This window comes from Oncorhynchus clarkii, chromosome 32 (assembly GCF_045791955.1).
Source record: "Oncorhynchus clarkii lewisi isolate Uvic-CL-2024 chromosome 32, UVic_Ocla_1.0, whole genome shotgun sequence".
Lineage (NCBI taxonomy): Eukaryota > Metazoa > Chordata > Actinopteri > Salmoniformes > Salmonidae > Oncorhynchus > Oncorhynchus clarkii.
The window spans coordinates 21,120,027-21,136,862 of NC_092178.1; the positions used below are offsets into that span (position 1 = coordinate 21,120,027).

At 41.8% G+C, this 16,836-nt stretch overlaps 1 protein-coding gene across 10 annotated transcripts in view; it reads left to right on the forward strand.

The window, feature by feature from the left end:
• Positions 1 to 16,836, forward strand: part of LOC139392461 (eyes absent homolog 3-like) — a 29,232-nt gene that overhangs the window by 7,425 nt on the left and 4,971 nt on the right. For 2 of the 10 annotated variants that reach the window (XM_071140463.1, XM_071140465.1), the window contains exons 2-13: positions 4,678 to 4,774; positions 5,485 to 5,538; positions 5,909 to 6,003; positions 8,300 to 8,383; positions 8,686 to 8,755; positions 11,153 to 11,262; positions 11,597 to 11,737; positions 12,270 to 12,346; positions 14,602 to 14,782; positions 15,744 to 15,913; positions 16,356 to 16,439; positions 16,600 to 16,748. In XM_071140463.1, the coding sequence (XP_070996564.1) occupies positions 4,746 to 4,774; positions 5,485 to 5,538; positions 5,909 to 6,003; positions 8,300 to 8,383; positions 8,686 to 8,755; positions 11,153 to 11,262; positions 11,597 to 11,737; positions 12,270 to 12,346; positions 14,602 to 14,782; positions 15,744 to 15,913; positions 16,356 to 16,439; positions 16,600 to 16,748 (1,244 nt within the window). In that variant the 5' untranslated portion in view covers positions 4,678 to 4,745. Of the gene's footprint in view, positions 1 to 4,674; positions 4,775 to 5,484; positions 5,539 to 5,908; positions 6,004 to 8,299; positions 8,384 to 8,685; positions 8,756 to 11,152; positions 11,263 to 11,596; positions 11,738 to 12,269; positions 12,347 to 14,601; positions 14,783 to 15,743; positions 15,914 to 16,355; positions 16,440 to 16,599; positions 16,749 to 16,836 lie in introns of all 10 variants that reach the window. The other 8 variants (XM_071140460.1, XM_071140462.1, XM_071140466.1 and 5 more) reach the window with 5 other exon arrangements.

Below are 16,836 nucleotides of genomic sequence, written 5' to 3' on the forward strand. Positions count from 1 at the left end.
ATCACTATCGTGTCTCGCCACCTTGGCCTGGATGAGGGCAAGGTTCTCGGCAGTCTTACGAGGTACACTTCTAAGCAAGGGCTTTGGGATGGAGATGCAATATGCCACCTGATGGAAGGGACTTTGTGGATCAGAGACTCTTTCGCCTGTTGCCTCCATCATCCTCCAAATCCCACCGATATCAGCCGCCTCAAAGCGCAACTAGTCCTTGTTTGGGAACACACACACCAGAGCACACAACAGGCTGACCAATACAAGGGTTGAAAAATTGGTGGCCATCCTGGGAAATTTGAGGCTTTTTGAGCCTGACAACAAGCCATCCTCAACAAGGTTGGAAAGTCATAGTGAAGATGAGGCCTCAGTCTGATGTTCAAGAGTTTGACATTGAAGAGGTCTAAGGAGAAGACATGGACGCCTGAGAGGAAGACAACAAGCTTTAGTTTCTAGACTATTAGTTAGATGTATGTTGAAAACGGTTTTGGGAGATGCGATGAATCATTGGGGATTGTTCAATATTCCCTTTTGTTGTTCAGTGAAATCATCCCATGTGAAGAGTCAACTCATTTAAAGGTTCAATTTGTAACTAAATAGATTTTTTTGGAAGGATTTCATCATTTGCAGGATTTAATCATTTGCAATTGTCTACTTAGGTTTATGTTTCTGTCTCCATATGAAATGGTAAATATTTTTTTAAAGCATTTACATTTAAATGGTGTTAATATTAATTTGCATATATTCCCACGGAAAGTTTCCACCTCTGAATATTCCCAAAAATGGGCAATCCTAGCCTTATTAAATTGCCCCTCCCCCCTCAATTTACACACACTACCCCATAAGGACAAAGCAAAAGCAAGTTTTTAGAAATGTTTCCACTTGTTGCATTTTTTTACCCCCATTCTTCTCCCCAATTTCGATCTTCTCATCGCTGCAACTCCCGAACGGGCTCAGGAGGCAAATGTCGAGTCATGCGTCCTCCGAAACTTGACCTGCCAAACCGATCTTCTTAACACCTGCCTGCTTAACCCGGAAGCTAGCCGCACCAATGTGTCGGAGCAAACAGTTCAACTGATGACTGAGGTGCGCCCGGCCCGCCACAAGGTGTTGCTAGAGAGCGATGAGCCAAGTAAAGTCCCCCCGGCCAAACCTTCCCCTAACCTGGACGACACTTGGGCCAATTGTGAGCCGCCCTATGGGACTTCCAATCACGGCCGGTTGTGATACAGCCTGGGATTGAACCCGGGTCTGTAGTGACGCCTGTAGTGATGCTAGAGCATGCAATAGAGGCGTCACTGCAATATCACAACTTAGATCACTGCGCCACTCGGGAGGAAAATGTTTGCGTGTGTGTGTGTGTGTGTATATATATATATATATATATATATAACGGAAATGTCACATTTACATAAGTATTCAGAACTTTACCTTTGGCAGTGATTACAGCCTTGATTATTCTTGGGTATGATGCTGCAGCTTGGCACATCTGTATTTGGAGTTTTCCCCATTCTTCTCTGCAGATTATGTCAAACTCTGTCAGGTTGGATGGGGGACTTCGCTACACAACTATTTTCAGGTCTCTCCAAAGATGTTCAAGTCCGGGCTCTGGCTGGGCCACTCAAGGACACTGACACTTGTCCCGAAGCCACTCCTGCGCTGTCTTGGCTGTGTGCCAAGGGTTGTTGTCCTGTTGGAAGGTGAACCTTCGCCCCAGTCTGAGGTCTTGAGCGTAGGGATGGTGCCAGGTTTCCTCCAGACGTGAAGCTTGGAATTCAGGTCAAAGAGTTCAGTCTTGGTTTCATCAGACCAGAGAATCTTGTTTCTCATGGTCTGGGAGTCTTTGGGTGCCTTTTGGCACACACCAAGTGTGGTGTCATGTGGCTTCTGTCTGGCCACTCTACCATAAAGGCCTGATTGGTGGAGTGCTACAGAGATGGTTTTCCTTCTTTCGCTGTTTTGAATCCAAAATAGTTGACCTACGTGATTCGTGTAGATCCGATGAGAAGTTTGGGGGTGGGGGGGGGCTTTGGATGACTACTGGCTGTAAGCGAACGAGTGATGTGTGTTTGGAGATTTTCAGCAAAACACCGTTCCTCAAAGTTGTAATGCGTTGGTTGCTTACTGGACCCTGTCAATCTGTGTGAAATGTTAACTAGGTATCAAACTAACCACTATATGTTCACTAATGTTTTCCCTCTACAGTATGTGGTTAATTTTCAGAATGAGAGAATTAGTTGAAAATGAGGCATTGCTTGTGGATTCAGGGATCAAGTGTAGCTGGAGCTGGGCCTGGTTTAACCTGGATGCCACTAGAGGTGAAAGGAACACCACACACTTTCCCCCTTTCTCACTTTTGCTAGCACATTGTAGAACAGATGTCCAAAGCCAGAAAGTGTACATTGTAATAATGTGCAGTGTAGCCCAAAGATATTGCTTTTGTTGAACTTGACAGTAACACGTGTGAGTGAGAGGGGGGATTATCTTTTTGTTTATTTATTTTTTTACTCAGTGAATGTTTATTTTTGCACACATGTAGTCTTGTGCACTTAATCGATGTATATAGTGGCCACTGTAATAGAGCAAAAATAGAATGCCTGTTTCATTCTATTTCTACTTAAGATGTCCTTTTCCCCAAGTGCAATATTTGTGTGTGTGGTCACAAGCATTCTATTATAAAGGCTGTCATGGCTAACTGCAATATTAGTGTATTGTTTTTTTTTCTTCTCAAGACGTCAGTGTCATTTGCAGTAAAGACGAGGCAACAAATAACATTGGATTGCTTTCTTTACATTTTTTAGCTGTGAGTTAGGTTCACGTCAACCACTCTTTTACCCCCAAGCTGATCATGTAGATCATTTTCTTTGTTTTAATTAGTTAACCTGCATTTCCTCCAAAGCAGGGATTTTTTTTGTATGTTTCAGTGGGGGGAGGGAAAGTGTCACCTTTTTGGGCCCTTACCAGTTTGCATCCCTGATGCAAGGCACCACAACCTAAATAGGGTTTTTCTTCTCGTTTTGATATCCAAATTAACCTTAACCAATTGAAGGTAAACACCAGGGTTCCCCAACTTGCGGGCTGAATTTGGTTAGGGTTTTATTTCGAACCCAAAATTTTCGGAGCAATTTTTTTTAAGTAAATCCATTTAATTGTTGGACATAAGACTGTGAAAACATACGTGCAGTGCAGTTTCCACTTACACCCTTAGCTCTTGCCCCTTCCTTTCCACAAATATGCACTTCAGTACTCTTCCATCACCCAGGATTTCTCTGCATATCACATAACTTCTTATCAGTCAGGAGAGGCCTTGAGTTATAGGGAGTACACATTACTGCAGGCCACTAAATAATTACTTCTCATACACAAAGAGCTTGAATTTATAATTGAAATTGATCTCTAAGAATATATACAATAATTGAAATTAATCTCTAAGGATATATAAAGACAATTATTCATACTAAGAATGCTATAAAACTGATTTATAATCTAACACAAATATTTCAATTTTTTTGTATTATAATTTTTCTGATACTGTTTGCGTATAGCAAATGATACATGTACTAATCCACTTTTCAGGACTCTGGATGAAGTCTGTATGTTTTGGGTCACTTTAATTAGAAAAATACACTCCCAGGACTATTTTAAAAGATCGTTGATAGAAAGATAAGTGTTTATCTGAAATAAAGAACAGTACTGCTACATATGATAAATATATTCTAGTGTGAATTTTCTAAGCGTATCTTAGCTAAAATACATTTTCAATGTCAACAATTGCTTCAGTAAAAGTCTGAAAAATACATCTCAGAACAAGCGCACACAATGTGGTGAATGCAGAAGCTTCTGAAGCTATGAGCCATCAATATCAACACTTAGATGTTATGGATATCAATGCTGAAAATGGATGGGCCTACTGACAATGAAAAGAGAAACCAATTGTAGAATATATGAACTTGACAAAAGTTAGCTTTACAGAGAAAGTTGCAAGATGATCAGACGTAAGCTGCATGGTGTACAAAAATGGTTCCTAAAAAATATTTAGTGGTCCGTTTTACTAGGAAGAGTTGTGTAAATGTTTTTGGGACACGTGCCTCGATTTATGTATATAATTCAGGTGGCTGGCATCCTGTTCATGTGCACGGTTTTCTTTAACAAGTGTCTGATAAATTAGGTCAGGTGGGAAATTCTAAAATACTATTTTCTCCCTTCTCTTCCCGCAAATGCCAGTTAGATCAGGGCTCTATGGCCAGGGCACACCGAGAGGAGGCTAAAGGGGGCGGCCGGTGGCTGAAAATGAGGTTAGATCTTATCCAGTGGACCACCTATTGATACGACAGCTTGCACCTGAACACCTAATGCCGCTCATATAATCCGCAGAGAATACATTTCCTCAAATGTAGGCTAGGTCATGTAAGGAGGCACGCTCCCCTTAATCCAACTGTAAACACCGGAGTGGTGGGGCCACGGTGCACGTGCCTCACCTGCCGCTCCCCTGCGGTAGATTAGGCCGACCGTGCATCACTTCTTCCCCAGTAGGCAACATCACGCCTCACTGTTGATCAACTCCTACGATAGTAGGGTGGGTGGGGGGCACCCGGAGATGCGTCAGGGGGGAGGGGATCATAGCTGGCTACTTAAACCAGTGGTCCTGTCCACTCACCCTGGGCATACCGTGTTTGTGTGAAGCAGGGTCCGGACAGCCTCCCCAGACGAAGAGAGTGAAGATATGTCAGGAGGACGTGGCTCAGCAGACATGGATGACTTGCAGGATCTGCCTGAACTGCCGGTGAGTTGAGACTCAAGACATTCATCTTAAAGGAATGGCTCACCGATTTTTGAATGTTACATTTGTTTAGTTTGCATCTCTGCAGGATTTTTTTATTGATTCCCTGGGTCATTTCATGTTTTTTCATGGGTATCTGAGTTATTGGCGTTCAAGCAGGCAGAAATCCAGCCGGTATGATGTAGCACCGTGATAAAGTCTCACTACACTGAAAGATAATAGGAATATTACTTTTGGATCAAAAAAAACATCTATCATACATGTCAGATTTCAATACAGGCCAATGTCATAACTCGGGAGGATATCTCCTCGAATGAGCCATTGATCATATTTTTACTACATTCCTACCTCAAGAAAGGTGTAATTTAACAGGGTCTAGCACATTTTTCCAATTAGTCTGCCTCTTTAGTCCAGTGTGCATTGCATGGTGCTGTTGCCAGAGATATTATAGAAAGGAGATAGGAATCCAATGATTGAAGGAATATGTCGAAACGTGCCTATTTTCCTTGAAAGTACGTAATGTCACGATTCCAAATCTATACAATACTACAGATAGCAAGTTAATTATCTCACATCTCGAAAAAGATTTGTAATATACTTCTTGTTGACAGAATTGGTGGCAATGTTGGGTTTTTGAGTAGATTTTCCTTTGACATCACTTCACAACTTTCTAAGTGGTTAACATGTCATTCATGTGTGTTTTACTTTCACAGATCAAGAAGGCAAGGCATGAGCTCAACGTTGGACTGGATAAAGAGCCACGGTCAGTTTGTTTATTTCTAACATGCTTTTTAACATGGCCCATTTTGTCTCTAGAAAGCCACTTCGGATGAATGAGATCTATGTTCTGATAATAGGGGACTGAAAGAGCAGACATTTGAGAGGGTCTGTCAGCTTTTTCAGCATTCTCACATATACTAGAAGATCATTTTGTGATTGTTTCCTGTTGTGGGTTGTACAGTGGTGTTTGTTCTTATTAATGGCCTTTCAAAGATTCTATATGGTGGCTAGACTGATAAATCTATTACTGAATGGTTTGATGGTTCAGTTTGACTTTTCTCTCATTAGCACAGGTAGTGCTGTCGGTGGGTAGTAAATAGGCTTGTGATATTTGGTAAATGGATGTTGTTTTTTTAGGGGATTGGGTGGTGATGACCAGAGCCCCCCTACTCTCTTGGGCTCAGGAGATCAGGACGAATCCTTCTCCTTGTCTAATGCCCAGCTTGATGGAGGTGAGTTGAATAAATGAAAGCCTGAGAAAGAAATGGCTCTAAAAAAAAATGCTCATCTATTGCAGGGCCTAAAATGTACTTTTTTTTTATCCACCAGCCCCTGTGGCAGGTAGATTACGAAGTCTACCAGCAACTCACAAAATGGATGACTGTGATTTGCTAAATTTAATTTAATTTTTGGTGACCTGAGTCTTTTAACCAAAATATCAGAGACAAAATGTTCAGCTGCCCCTATAAGAGTCCTGAGTGCGAGTGACTCTTCGTTATTGGTTGAAGCAGCAGACTCAAACTAACGTTGAAAAACAACCGACCTTGTGAAAAAGTGTAAATAGCCAAGAAACACGAGGACAAAGTCTCAATTTGTGGACTTTAGAGTAAATTAGACCAACTTTTATTGCTGTGCACAGTGCCTCAAAATGAATCTATCAGCACTGCACTTCACTGGCAGGCAGTGGTGTTGCTGCATGAGGTGGGATATAGGATTCCTATTTCTTTGTGCGATTAGCTATGAAACAAAACAGCAGACATACATTGAAAATAGCTACTGCCCAATTTTTCTAACTCACACGTGCTCATTAGAGGTCGACCGCTTATGATTTTTTAACGCCGATACCAATTTTATTGCCGGACCAAATAAAAAAGCTGATGCCAATTTTTCTATATATATTTGTAACAATGACAATTACAACAATACTAAATGAACAATGAACACTTTTATTTGAACTTAATATAATACATAAAGAATATCAATTTAGTCTCAAATAAATAATGAAATGTGTTCAATTTGGTTTAAATAATGCAGAAACAGTGTTGGAAAAGAAAGTAAAAGTGCAATATGTTCCATGTAAAAAAGCTAAAGTTCTGAGCAAGAAACTTAAACATGAGAACTTATGAAAGCTGGTGGTTCCTTTTAACATGAGTCTTCAATATTCACAGTTAAGAAGTTTTAGGTTGTAGTTATTATAGGACTATTTCTCTCTATACCATTTGTATTTCATATACCTTTGACTATTGGATGTTCTTATAGGTACTTGACTATTGCCAGCCAAATCTCGGAAGGTGATAGGCTTGAAGTCATAAACGGCCCTGTGCCTCAATCATTTCTAAGAGCTGCTGGCAAACGCATTAAAGTGCTGTTTCAATGCATGCTTACGAGCCTGCTGCTGCCTACCACCGCTCAGTCAGACTGCTTTTTTTGCGAATCCGCTTTTGTTAAATCATCACCCGTTGGGCGAAGTTGAAATAGGCTGTGCTTCGATGATAAATTAACAGGCACCGCATTGATTATATGCAACGCAGAACAAGCTAGTTAACCTAGTAATATCATCAACCATGTGTAGTTAACTAGTGATTGTGAAGATTGATTGATTGATTTTTAATGCTAGCTAGCAACTTACCTTGGCTTCTTGCAGCCACAAGGTCCTTGCTGCACACGCTTAACAGGTGGTCAGCCTGCCACGCAGTCTCCTCGTAGATTGCAATGTAATCGGCCATAATCGGCGTCCAAAAAGGCTGATTACCGATTTTGTTATGAACTTGAAATCGGCCCTAATTAATCAGTCAACCTCTAGTGCTCATACTTGACTTTTGAATATTTTCACATTTGCGAATGCACTGCACTCACTGTAGAGCCCTGCAAATTGACCACCCGCGAAAGTAGCTGGTGAAATAGACATTCTTACCCGCAAATACCTAAATCTACCCACATTTGGTAGGTGTTCATTTTATGCCCTGATCTATTGTGTTTATTTATCTGTTATTTTACCAGGTAAGTTGACTGAGAACACATTCTCATTTGCAGCAATGATGAATGAGCCAATGATGAATGAGCCAATTGTAAACTGGGGATTATTAGGTGACCGTGATGGTTTGAGGGCCAGATTGGGAATTTAGCCAGGACACCGTGTTTAACACCCCTACTCTTACGATGAGTGCCATGGGATCTTTAATGACCCCAGAGAGTCAGGACACCCATTTAACGTCCCATCCGAAAGATGGCACCCTACGCAGGGCAGTGTCCCCAATCACTGCCCTGGGGCATTGGGATATTTTTTTAGACCAGAGGAAAGAGTGCCTCCTACTGGCCCTCCAACACCACTTCCAGCAGCATCTGGTCTCCCATCCTGGGACTGCCCAGGACCAACCCTGCTAGCCAGCAGTGATATGCAGGGTGGTATGCTGCTGGCATGTGTGTGGGCATATAAGGAATATATGGAACTTGTAGATGGCGTTAGTGAACATAAGTGGTAGTTCACTCATTGGTGTAGATGGTTGACTGTTGTCTTTTTGATTTCAGGGAACAGGGACCAGTCTGGTTCAGACAGAGGAGGAGCAGGGCCTCAGGCTTGTGACGAGTCCATGAACCCCTACACACACACTGGTATGAGCACAACATCCTACACAGGGTTTCCCAAACTCTGTCCTGGGGACCCCAAGGGGTGCACCTTTTGGGTTTTGCCCTAACACTACACAGCTGATTTCAAATCCTCAAGCTTTGATTATTTGAATCAGCTGTGTAGTGCTAGGGCAAAACCCAAAAGGTGGAAACCGCTGCCCTGCACACGCCGGTTCGAGCACAACAATCCTTGGGTCTACACAAGCTTTTAATTTGTCATAGTGAGACCATGTTTTGTAAAACGTGTTTAAGCTGAGACTTGCCTACCATTGTTCATGTTTTTCCAGCGGTGACCTGCAAAGAGCTCACCATGACAACAGCCTCTGAATATAACTCCCACATCTACCATGGAAGCAGGTGAGTAATGTCTGCTGTCATAGGTTATTCAGTGTTTTCTGGTCCTGGAGACCCAAAGGGGTGCATTATTTTATTTTTTTATTCCTCGCACTAACACACCGGATTCAAAAAAAACAAATCTAAGGCTTGATGAGGAGTTGATTTGTTAAGTCAAGTGTGTTAGGGATAGGACAAAAATGTGTACATCTTTGGGTTCCCAGGACCAGGATTGGGAAACACTGGGTTACTTGTATATTGGGACTTGCATGACAGTTCAATTCAAACTTTATTGTTCCTGCAGGGAAATGCTTTGTGCAGCCAGAAGTAATCAGTGTGTGATGACTTCTAGTTCTACTGTATAAATGTTAATGTAAGAATCTGTCTGTGGAAACTCTAGACATTAAAAAGTTCTGGTCAGGACCCATATTTATCAAGTGTCTCAAAGTAGAAGTGCTGATCTAGGATCTGGTCCACCCTGTCCATAATAATCTGAACTATTATGATCTAAAATGTCAAACTGATCCCAGCACTATTTACAGTGCCTTGCGAAAGTATTCGGCCCCCTTGAACTTTGCGACCTTTTGCCACATTTCAGGCTTCAAACATAAAGATATAAAACTGTATTTTTTTGTGAAGAATCAACAACAAGTGGGACACAATCATGAAGTGGAACGACATTTATTGGATATTTCAAACTTTTTTAACAAATCAAAAACTGAAAAATTGGGCGTGCAAAATTATTCAGCCCCTTTACTTTCAGTGCAGCAAACTCTCTCCAGAAGTTCAGTGAGGATCTCTGAATGATCCAATGTTGACCTAAATGACTAATGATGATAAATACAATCCACCTGTGTGTAATCAAGTCTCCGTATAAATGCACCTGCACTGTGATAGTCTCAGAGGTCCGTTAAAAGCGCAGAGAGCATCATGAAGAACAAGGAACACACCAGGCAGGTCCGAGATACTGTTGTGAAGAGGTTTAAAGCCGGATTTGGATACAAAAAGATTTCCCAAGCTTTAAACATCCCAAGGAGCACTGTGCAAGCGATAATATTGAAATGAAAGGAGTATCAGACCACTGCAAATCTACCAAGACCTGGCCGTCCCTCTAAACTTTCAGCTCATACAAGGAGAAGACTGATCAGAGATGCAGCCAAGAGGCCCATGATCACTCTGGATGAACTGCAGAGATCTACAGCTGAGGTGGGAGACTCAGTCCATAGGACAACAATCAGTCGTATATTGCACAAATCTGGCCTTTATGGAAGAGTGGCAAGAAGAAAGCCATTTCTTAAAGATATCCATAAAAAGTGTCGTTTAAAGTTTGCCACAAGCCACCTGGGAGACACACCAAACATGTGGAAGAAGGTGCTCTGGTCAGATGAAACCAAAATTGAACTTTTTGGCAACAATGCAAAACGTTATGTTTGGCGTAAAAGCAACACAGCTCATCACCCTGAACACACCATCCCCACTGTCAAACATGGTGGTGGCAGCATCATGGTTTGGGCCTGCTTTTCTTCAGCAGGGACAGGGAAGATGGTTAAAATTGATGGGAAGATGGATGGAGCCAAATACAGGACCATTCTGGAAGAAAACCTGATGGAGTCTGCAAAAGACCTGAGACTGGGACGGAGATTTGTCTTCCAACAAGACAATGATCCAAAACATAAAGCAAAATCTACAATGGAATGGTTCAAAAATAAACATATCCAGGTGTTAGAATGGCCAAGTCAAAGTCCAGACCTGAATCCAATCGAGAATCTGTGGAAAGAACTGAAAACTGCTGTTCACAAATGCTCTCCATCTAACCTCACTGAGCTCGAGCTGTTTTGCAAGGAGGAATGGGAAAAAATGTCAGTCTCTCGATGTGCAAAACTGATAGAGACATACCCCAAGCGACTTACAGCTGTAATCGCAGCAAAAGGTGGCGCTACAAAGTATTAACTTAAGGGGGCTGAATAATTTTGCACGCCCAATTTTTCAGTTTTTGATTTGTTAAAAAAGTTTTAAATATCCAATAAATGTCGTTCCACTTCATGATTGTGTCCCACTTCTTGTTGATTCTTCACAAAAAAAATACAGTTTTATATCTTTATGTTTGAAGCCTGAAATGTGGCAAAAGGTTGCAAAGTTCAAGGGGGCCGAATACTTTCGCAAGGCACTGTATCTGAGACACTTGATAAATGGGGGCCCAGGACCATATTCTCAATGCGTCTCAGGGTATGAATTCTGCTCTAGGAACAGTTTGGCTTTTTAAATCATCATGCATCAGATTACATGGACAGGGCGGACCTGATCCTAGATCAGCACTTCTACGCTGAGACAATTGATCAATGCGGGCTCAGCTCTCCACTGCATGCTATTGGGAAGAGAGTTTTCCTCCGGTAGTTCTCACAGTCCCCGTCTGTCCCACAGCCCAGCCGTCACATCGTACAGCAGCCAGGTGGCCTTCCCTCCTCTGACCCAGTCCACTGTGTACACCGCCTTCCCCCAGGCAGGACAGACCTATGGCCTCCCACCATTCGGTCAGTCCTTGATCTTTCTCGCTCTCTCACACACAAACACTATTCACCTCCCTGGTCTTCTCTTAACATCACCTGCACAATAACCCAACACTACGCTTCTGTTCGTTCATTATTACGCTTGTTACGCTACGTCAAGCTTTTGCACTGATTCAAATGCCCTAAAATTTCCAATAATTTTCACTCCTTTGACTGAAAGGTCTTTCTTTAACTCTTTTCCTTCTCTACATCTTTTTTAAATTTCCTTTTACAACTCCCTCTCCTACCTTTTGCTCCCTCTCTCTCCCCCTCTCTCTCTCGCTCTCTCTCTCTCTCTCTCTGTCCATCCCTCCCTCAGGTGCTATGTGGCCAGGCGTTAAGACAGAGACAGGGCTGCCTGATGCAGTGCCTTCTGTTGGCCAGCCTGGGTTTCTCAGCTTCAGCTCTGCATATACCTCAACCCAGCCAGGCCAGGTGCACTATTCATACCCCAGCCAAGGCAAGCCATCGCCATCTATCAATCTCACCACCCTGACTCACATCATCTAACCTAACGTAGCAGATGTAGACAGACGCCTGAGACGATTCCCTACTTCTGTTATTCAGCGCAAATGGAAGTTAGGTTGAAAATACTGTGTTCCTGAAAACCGGAAACGTCCGCTTTCTGTCAACGCTAATAAGGGTGCACCTCATAATAATATGCTTGATTCACACTACAGGACCAAACTGAGCCAAGCTGTGCTGGGCTGGCCTGGCCTGGTTACGCACCCACAATAGTTGTTCTAACTGTTCTGGAAAAGGCAATGTGGAAGAAAAATATCCAACCCAGCACATTACGGTTCTGAACAGTCCCATAGTGCAAGTCAGGCACAAGCTTACTGGACAAGGAAATCTGTGCTATGATTTATGCAGATGTGTTTTTGCACTTTTCACTACTACGGTTACTGCGCTCACTGGCATGAATGATCTATTCATTGAAATGGATTGTCTGTGTTTTTCCAATGTTTTGAGGTGTCTGTTTTCTCTGCCAGGCTCCAGTTTCACTACATCCAGTGTGTACACTAACATCCCCTCAGCTACCACGGCTACACCTACAGTGACTCACCAGGTAAGGACTGGCTAGCTTTGACCAGGGAAATTAGGGCCTCAAAAAGCAACAAAGATTAATCTGAAAGGTCTCTGTTAGGGCTGTCGGGGTCATGAAATTTTGGCAGCTGGTTATTGTCATGCAAAAGTCTGCTGGTCTCACAGTAATTTACCATTAATTAACATAAACATGTTTAGCATCTCAAGGCTCCACTCATAGAAGCAGCATACAAGCCACTAATATGTGCCTTTTTGGAACATCTACATTTAAAGTCTAATAAATACATATAATATACACCATCACAATACATTCATTATTTATTTTAGGTGGTCTAAAGAACAGAATGAGTTGGCCTTATTGTATGTTATCTGACTATACACTGTGCCATAGGCTGTAGGCTTGTTACGTTAGCTGACCAGATATGCTTATAAGTCCAGTGCCACTATTATATATTATAATTTTTTTATTTCGCCTTTATTTAACTAGGCAAGTCAGTTGAGAACAAATTCTTATTTACAATGATGGCCTAGGAACAGTGGGTTAACTGCCTTGTTCAGGGGGCAGAACGACAGATTTTTACCTTGTCGGCTCGGGGATTCGATCTAGCAACCTTTCGGTTACTAGTCCAACGCTCTAACCACTAGGCTACCTTTTATAGTATGAATCATATAATTGAACTTAGCTAAATAAAATAGAACGGATATTTTTCTGGAGCGAGAGCGTAAAAGTGCTGAGCGTAAAAGTGAGAATTTGAAACCGTTCCTATATGCTAGATGTAGAGTTTATTTGTATTCATTTTTGGGGGCAACTTTAGTCATAAATGAAACAAACATTAGAAGGCCGTAGAAATCCAAAGATATTTGAGCTGCATGAAATAAAGTTTGCCTCAGTTCCTTGCCTCAGGTTGCACGTACTGTTCTCTCATCAAATGATCATATTTTCACCCATCAGACTATTCTCAATTTAATCTTGTCTTTACCAATATGTAAAATAGATTTAGATTTAGAATGGCCCATTTATCAAATGGGCAGGAACAGGGTCAAGACAAAAAAGACATGTCATCCGTATGCACTGGAATAGAGAATGGAGGCCACTTTCCCCGAAGGTATGTTTTGTTCACTCATGTTAGGTAGGCTACTCCGGTAATTTCGCTGCACCACAGGTGATATTCATTCCGCCCAAACTCTCTGCCATGGGCTCTCCAACCCTGTTCCAGCAGCTACCCAGTGCTTAATTTGAGAAACCAAGTGAAATCTGTTCGGGGACATCGATAGTAACATGTTTTCACAAAACATTTTTCATTAAACTGTTGACAGCCCCTCTCTGTGCGCTGGAGATAGGAATGAAGTAGATGGAAACTCAAGAGTGGTGAGATATTCTCTAAAAATCCCTATTACTAAGCTATTCAAAATCTTAAACAAATTCACTGTAAGTGTAGGCTAAATCAGAATTTGTTTAATGTAGGCTAGACCATGTACCAAAGATGTCAGTATTTAAAATAAATAAATAAATGTTTTTCTGCCATGTGTATTATTCATTGGTTATGTATTGTATAACGACGGCCCAATCGTGTTTGGTGGGGGGTGCTTGGGCTTATATAGGCCTATGCTTATTAGTAAGCTGTAATATGCGTATGGGTATTTTTGAATGAACCGTCTCCTTAGAAAGCGCTGTCCCATTTTTTTTAATTTTTTTTTTAGTAGTTAGGCCTTGAAACAACATCCAGAATGGCCATGTTCTACTTCGTTTCAACCTATTGTTGAACTTCTTTCTTCGAATTTATCAATCACAATGAGGTGCGTTTTTGATGGGATTTTATTATTTGCATTTGCATTGTCAGTGGTTAGAGGGACAATAGAGCCCTGAGTAGCAGGCCATTAGGACCTGAAGATCGTTAGCCAGTTGGATAGGCTACTGCTAAGGCATGTCCAGAGTGCATAAGAGGAGATAACCGGGACTCAACTTTCATGTAGAATTTTACTGCGGTCATGACTGCCGGTGTGGCGCTAATATGGTCACTGCAACTGCCCTAGTCTCTGTAGCAAAACGTCACTGGAGCATATGTAAAGTTACAACCTACGGCAAGACCAAAATCTCTACACAGAGACTTCAGTGCGGTGCAGGGTCAAGGCACAATGCATTAACGGAGTATGTCTAATGGAGTATGGCTGCCTCACAACTGCCATACTTTTGACCAGAGCCCTGTGGGACACAGCCTGTAAATCCATCCTTGATTGTTTCATGTCCATTCTCTGTATGTGTCTCTCATGCTGCAGGAGTTTAGCAGCTATAACTCTCTGGGCCAGGCCCAGTTCCCTCAGTACTACGCCCCGCCTCCTAGCTACTTGCTCGCCGGCCAGCCCAATAGCGAAGGGAATGGATCCAGTGTGGGTGTGGCTGGCTATCCAGCCATCAAGACGGAGGGCAGTGCTTCCGCTGGACTGCCCAGCACTACAGGTACTTCAGCCTTAACTCATAACAATAGCTAGTACCGTCTTACCTAGGGTTACAAAGCTACCGGTAGTTTACAAAAGTTAACGTTATTTTGGCAATTAACAGAATCAATAGCTATCTATGGTAACTTTGGTAATTTATACTTGAATAACTTAACAAATGTATTCTTATATAGTATTCATTGTTTATCAGTGTCCATTAGTTTTTCTAGTAGATAGGCCAATATGAATCTAGAGAAAATATCCTAATTAATGAAGAAAAAAAAACATCTAATCAACAATTTCATTATTTTCAACTAACTCTGCAACTCTTCCATTGATTGACGTTTTTCACAACTGCCACCAGTTTGACACCAAAACATTGACGACTAATACATATTAAAATAAATGGGTGGGGAAAAATATAAAGGATATTAAACACCAATGGTTTATATTTAGGATAATGTTTTACAGCTTTGTCATTATATTTTGTTAAAATCATCTTGTTTAATTAAAATAGTTTACATGTGATGAGGCCACATAGAGGGCCAGAGATCATTAGACAACTGTAAAAACCTGAAGTACCCAAAAGGGCCATTAGATTTATTGTGATAGATTACATAAAATCCTTGAAAGAGGCCAACATTCTGGTAGTTTACTGATAAACCTTGAAAGTTTCCAGTAATATACCCTCCCTTTGCAACCCTAGTCCTACTGTATGACCATGCAGGTATCTATAGGTACTTCTGATAACTCCCATTATCGGTGTCACAATGCCTTACCGGATGAATGTCAGTTCCATGTTTAGAATATAGCTGGATGGATAACACTGGGATCCAGTAGTTAATGTGTTATCAACATTGCTTTGATTACAGGCTTGTTAGGCCATTTAGGCTGAGGTGTTCAACATTCAACATGGGAGATTGTGTCAGTGCTCAACTGAATTGTCAGCTATCAATCCACAACCTGTCTGCCCTCTCCCTCAGATGCATCTCCACGTGAGAACCTCCCGACCGGAGTGGCCCTCCCGGCAGGCGTGGCTCTCCCCACGGGGGCCCGGGACCAGGATGAGGCAGGGAGGAGGAACCCTGCTGGCAAGGCCAAGGGGAAGGCCAAGAAATCAGACAGCAACCAGCCCACTGACAACGACCTTGAGGTAACTATAGGACCCACATGAACAGAGATGCACAACCACTTACTCACTCATTCACATACAAATTTACCAGCTACTCAGATGAGGTTATTTTTAAAGTAACTTTCCAGTGAAAATCTCTCTTTTTAAAAGTTGTCTAACTCGTACCCAAATAATGTTGTTGACTCATCCTGTCTTTGTATGTGGCCAAAGCATACATTTAAAAAAATAAAAAAAAACTTCAAAACCCCCACCACTCAGACTGTTTAAAAATGCAGTCATTCATATACAGACTTACAAATTAACCAGCTACTCAGATGACTGGTTATTTAATTGTCTTTATTTATGTATCTGCTCTACAACATGTTATTTCGTTTTTACATGTTCATGTAATTTTATAAATGGAATAATTTCTGATTAATCCCACTCTTTAGTTACTGACTCATTCCTCTCCCGTCTCTTTCAGAGAATCTTTCTCTGGGATCTGGATGAGACGATCATCATTTTCCACTCTCTGCTCACCGGCTCCTTCGCTCAGAAGTTTGGCAAGGTGTGTCTTTGGGAATGAAGAAACATTGGGGAAATCGCAACTATCATGTTTTGCGCTGTAATCTATTATTTTACACGTCTGTATAATACAATGAATTTCTCTGATGTGGTAAGATTTCTATTGATATGAATATAACCTCTGTCCTGTTGGGGTTGTGTAGGACCCTGCCACAGTACTGAACCTGGGTCTTCAGATGGAGGAGCTGATCTTTGAGCTGGCAGACACACACCTGTTTTTCAATGACCTGGAGGAATGTGACCAGGTCCATGTTGAAGACATGGCTTCTGATGACAATGGACAGGATCTGAGGTATGGACATATCTTCAGTTATGATGCTGCTGGAAACAACCAGTAAATGCAAAAGGCCATACTATTTAGCTAAATAGTGATGATTTGT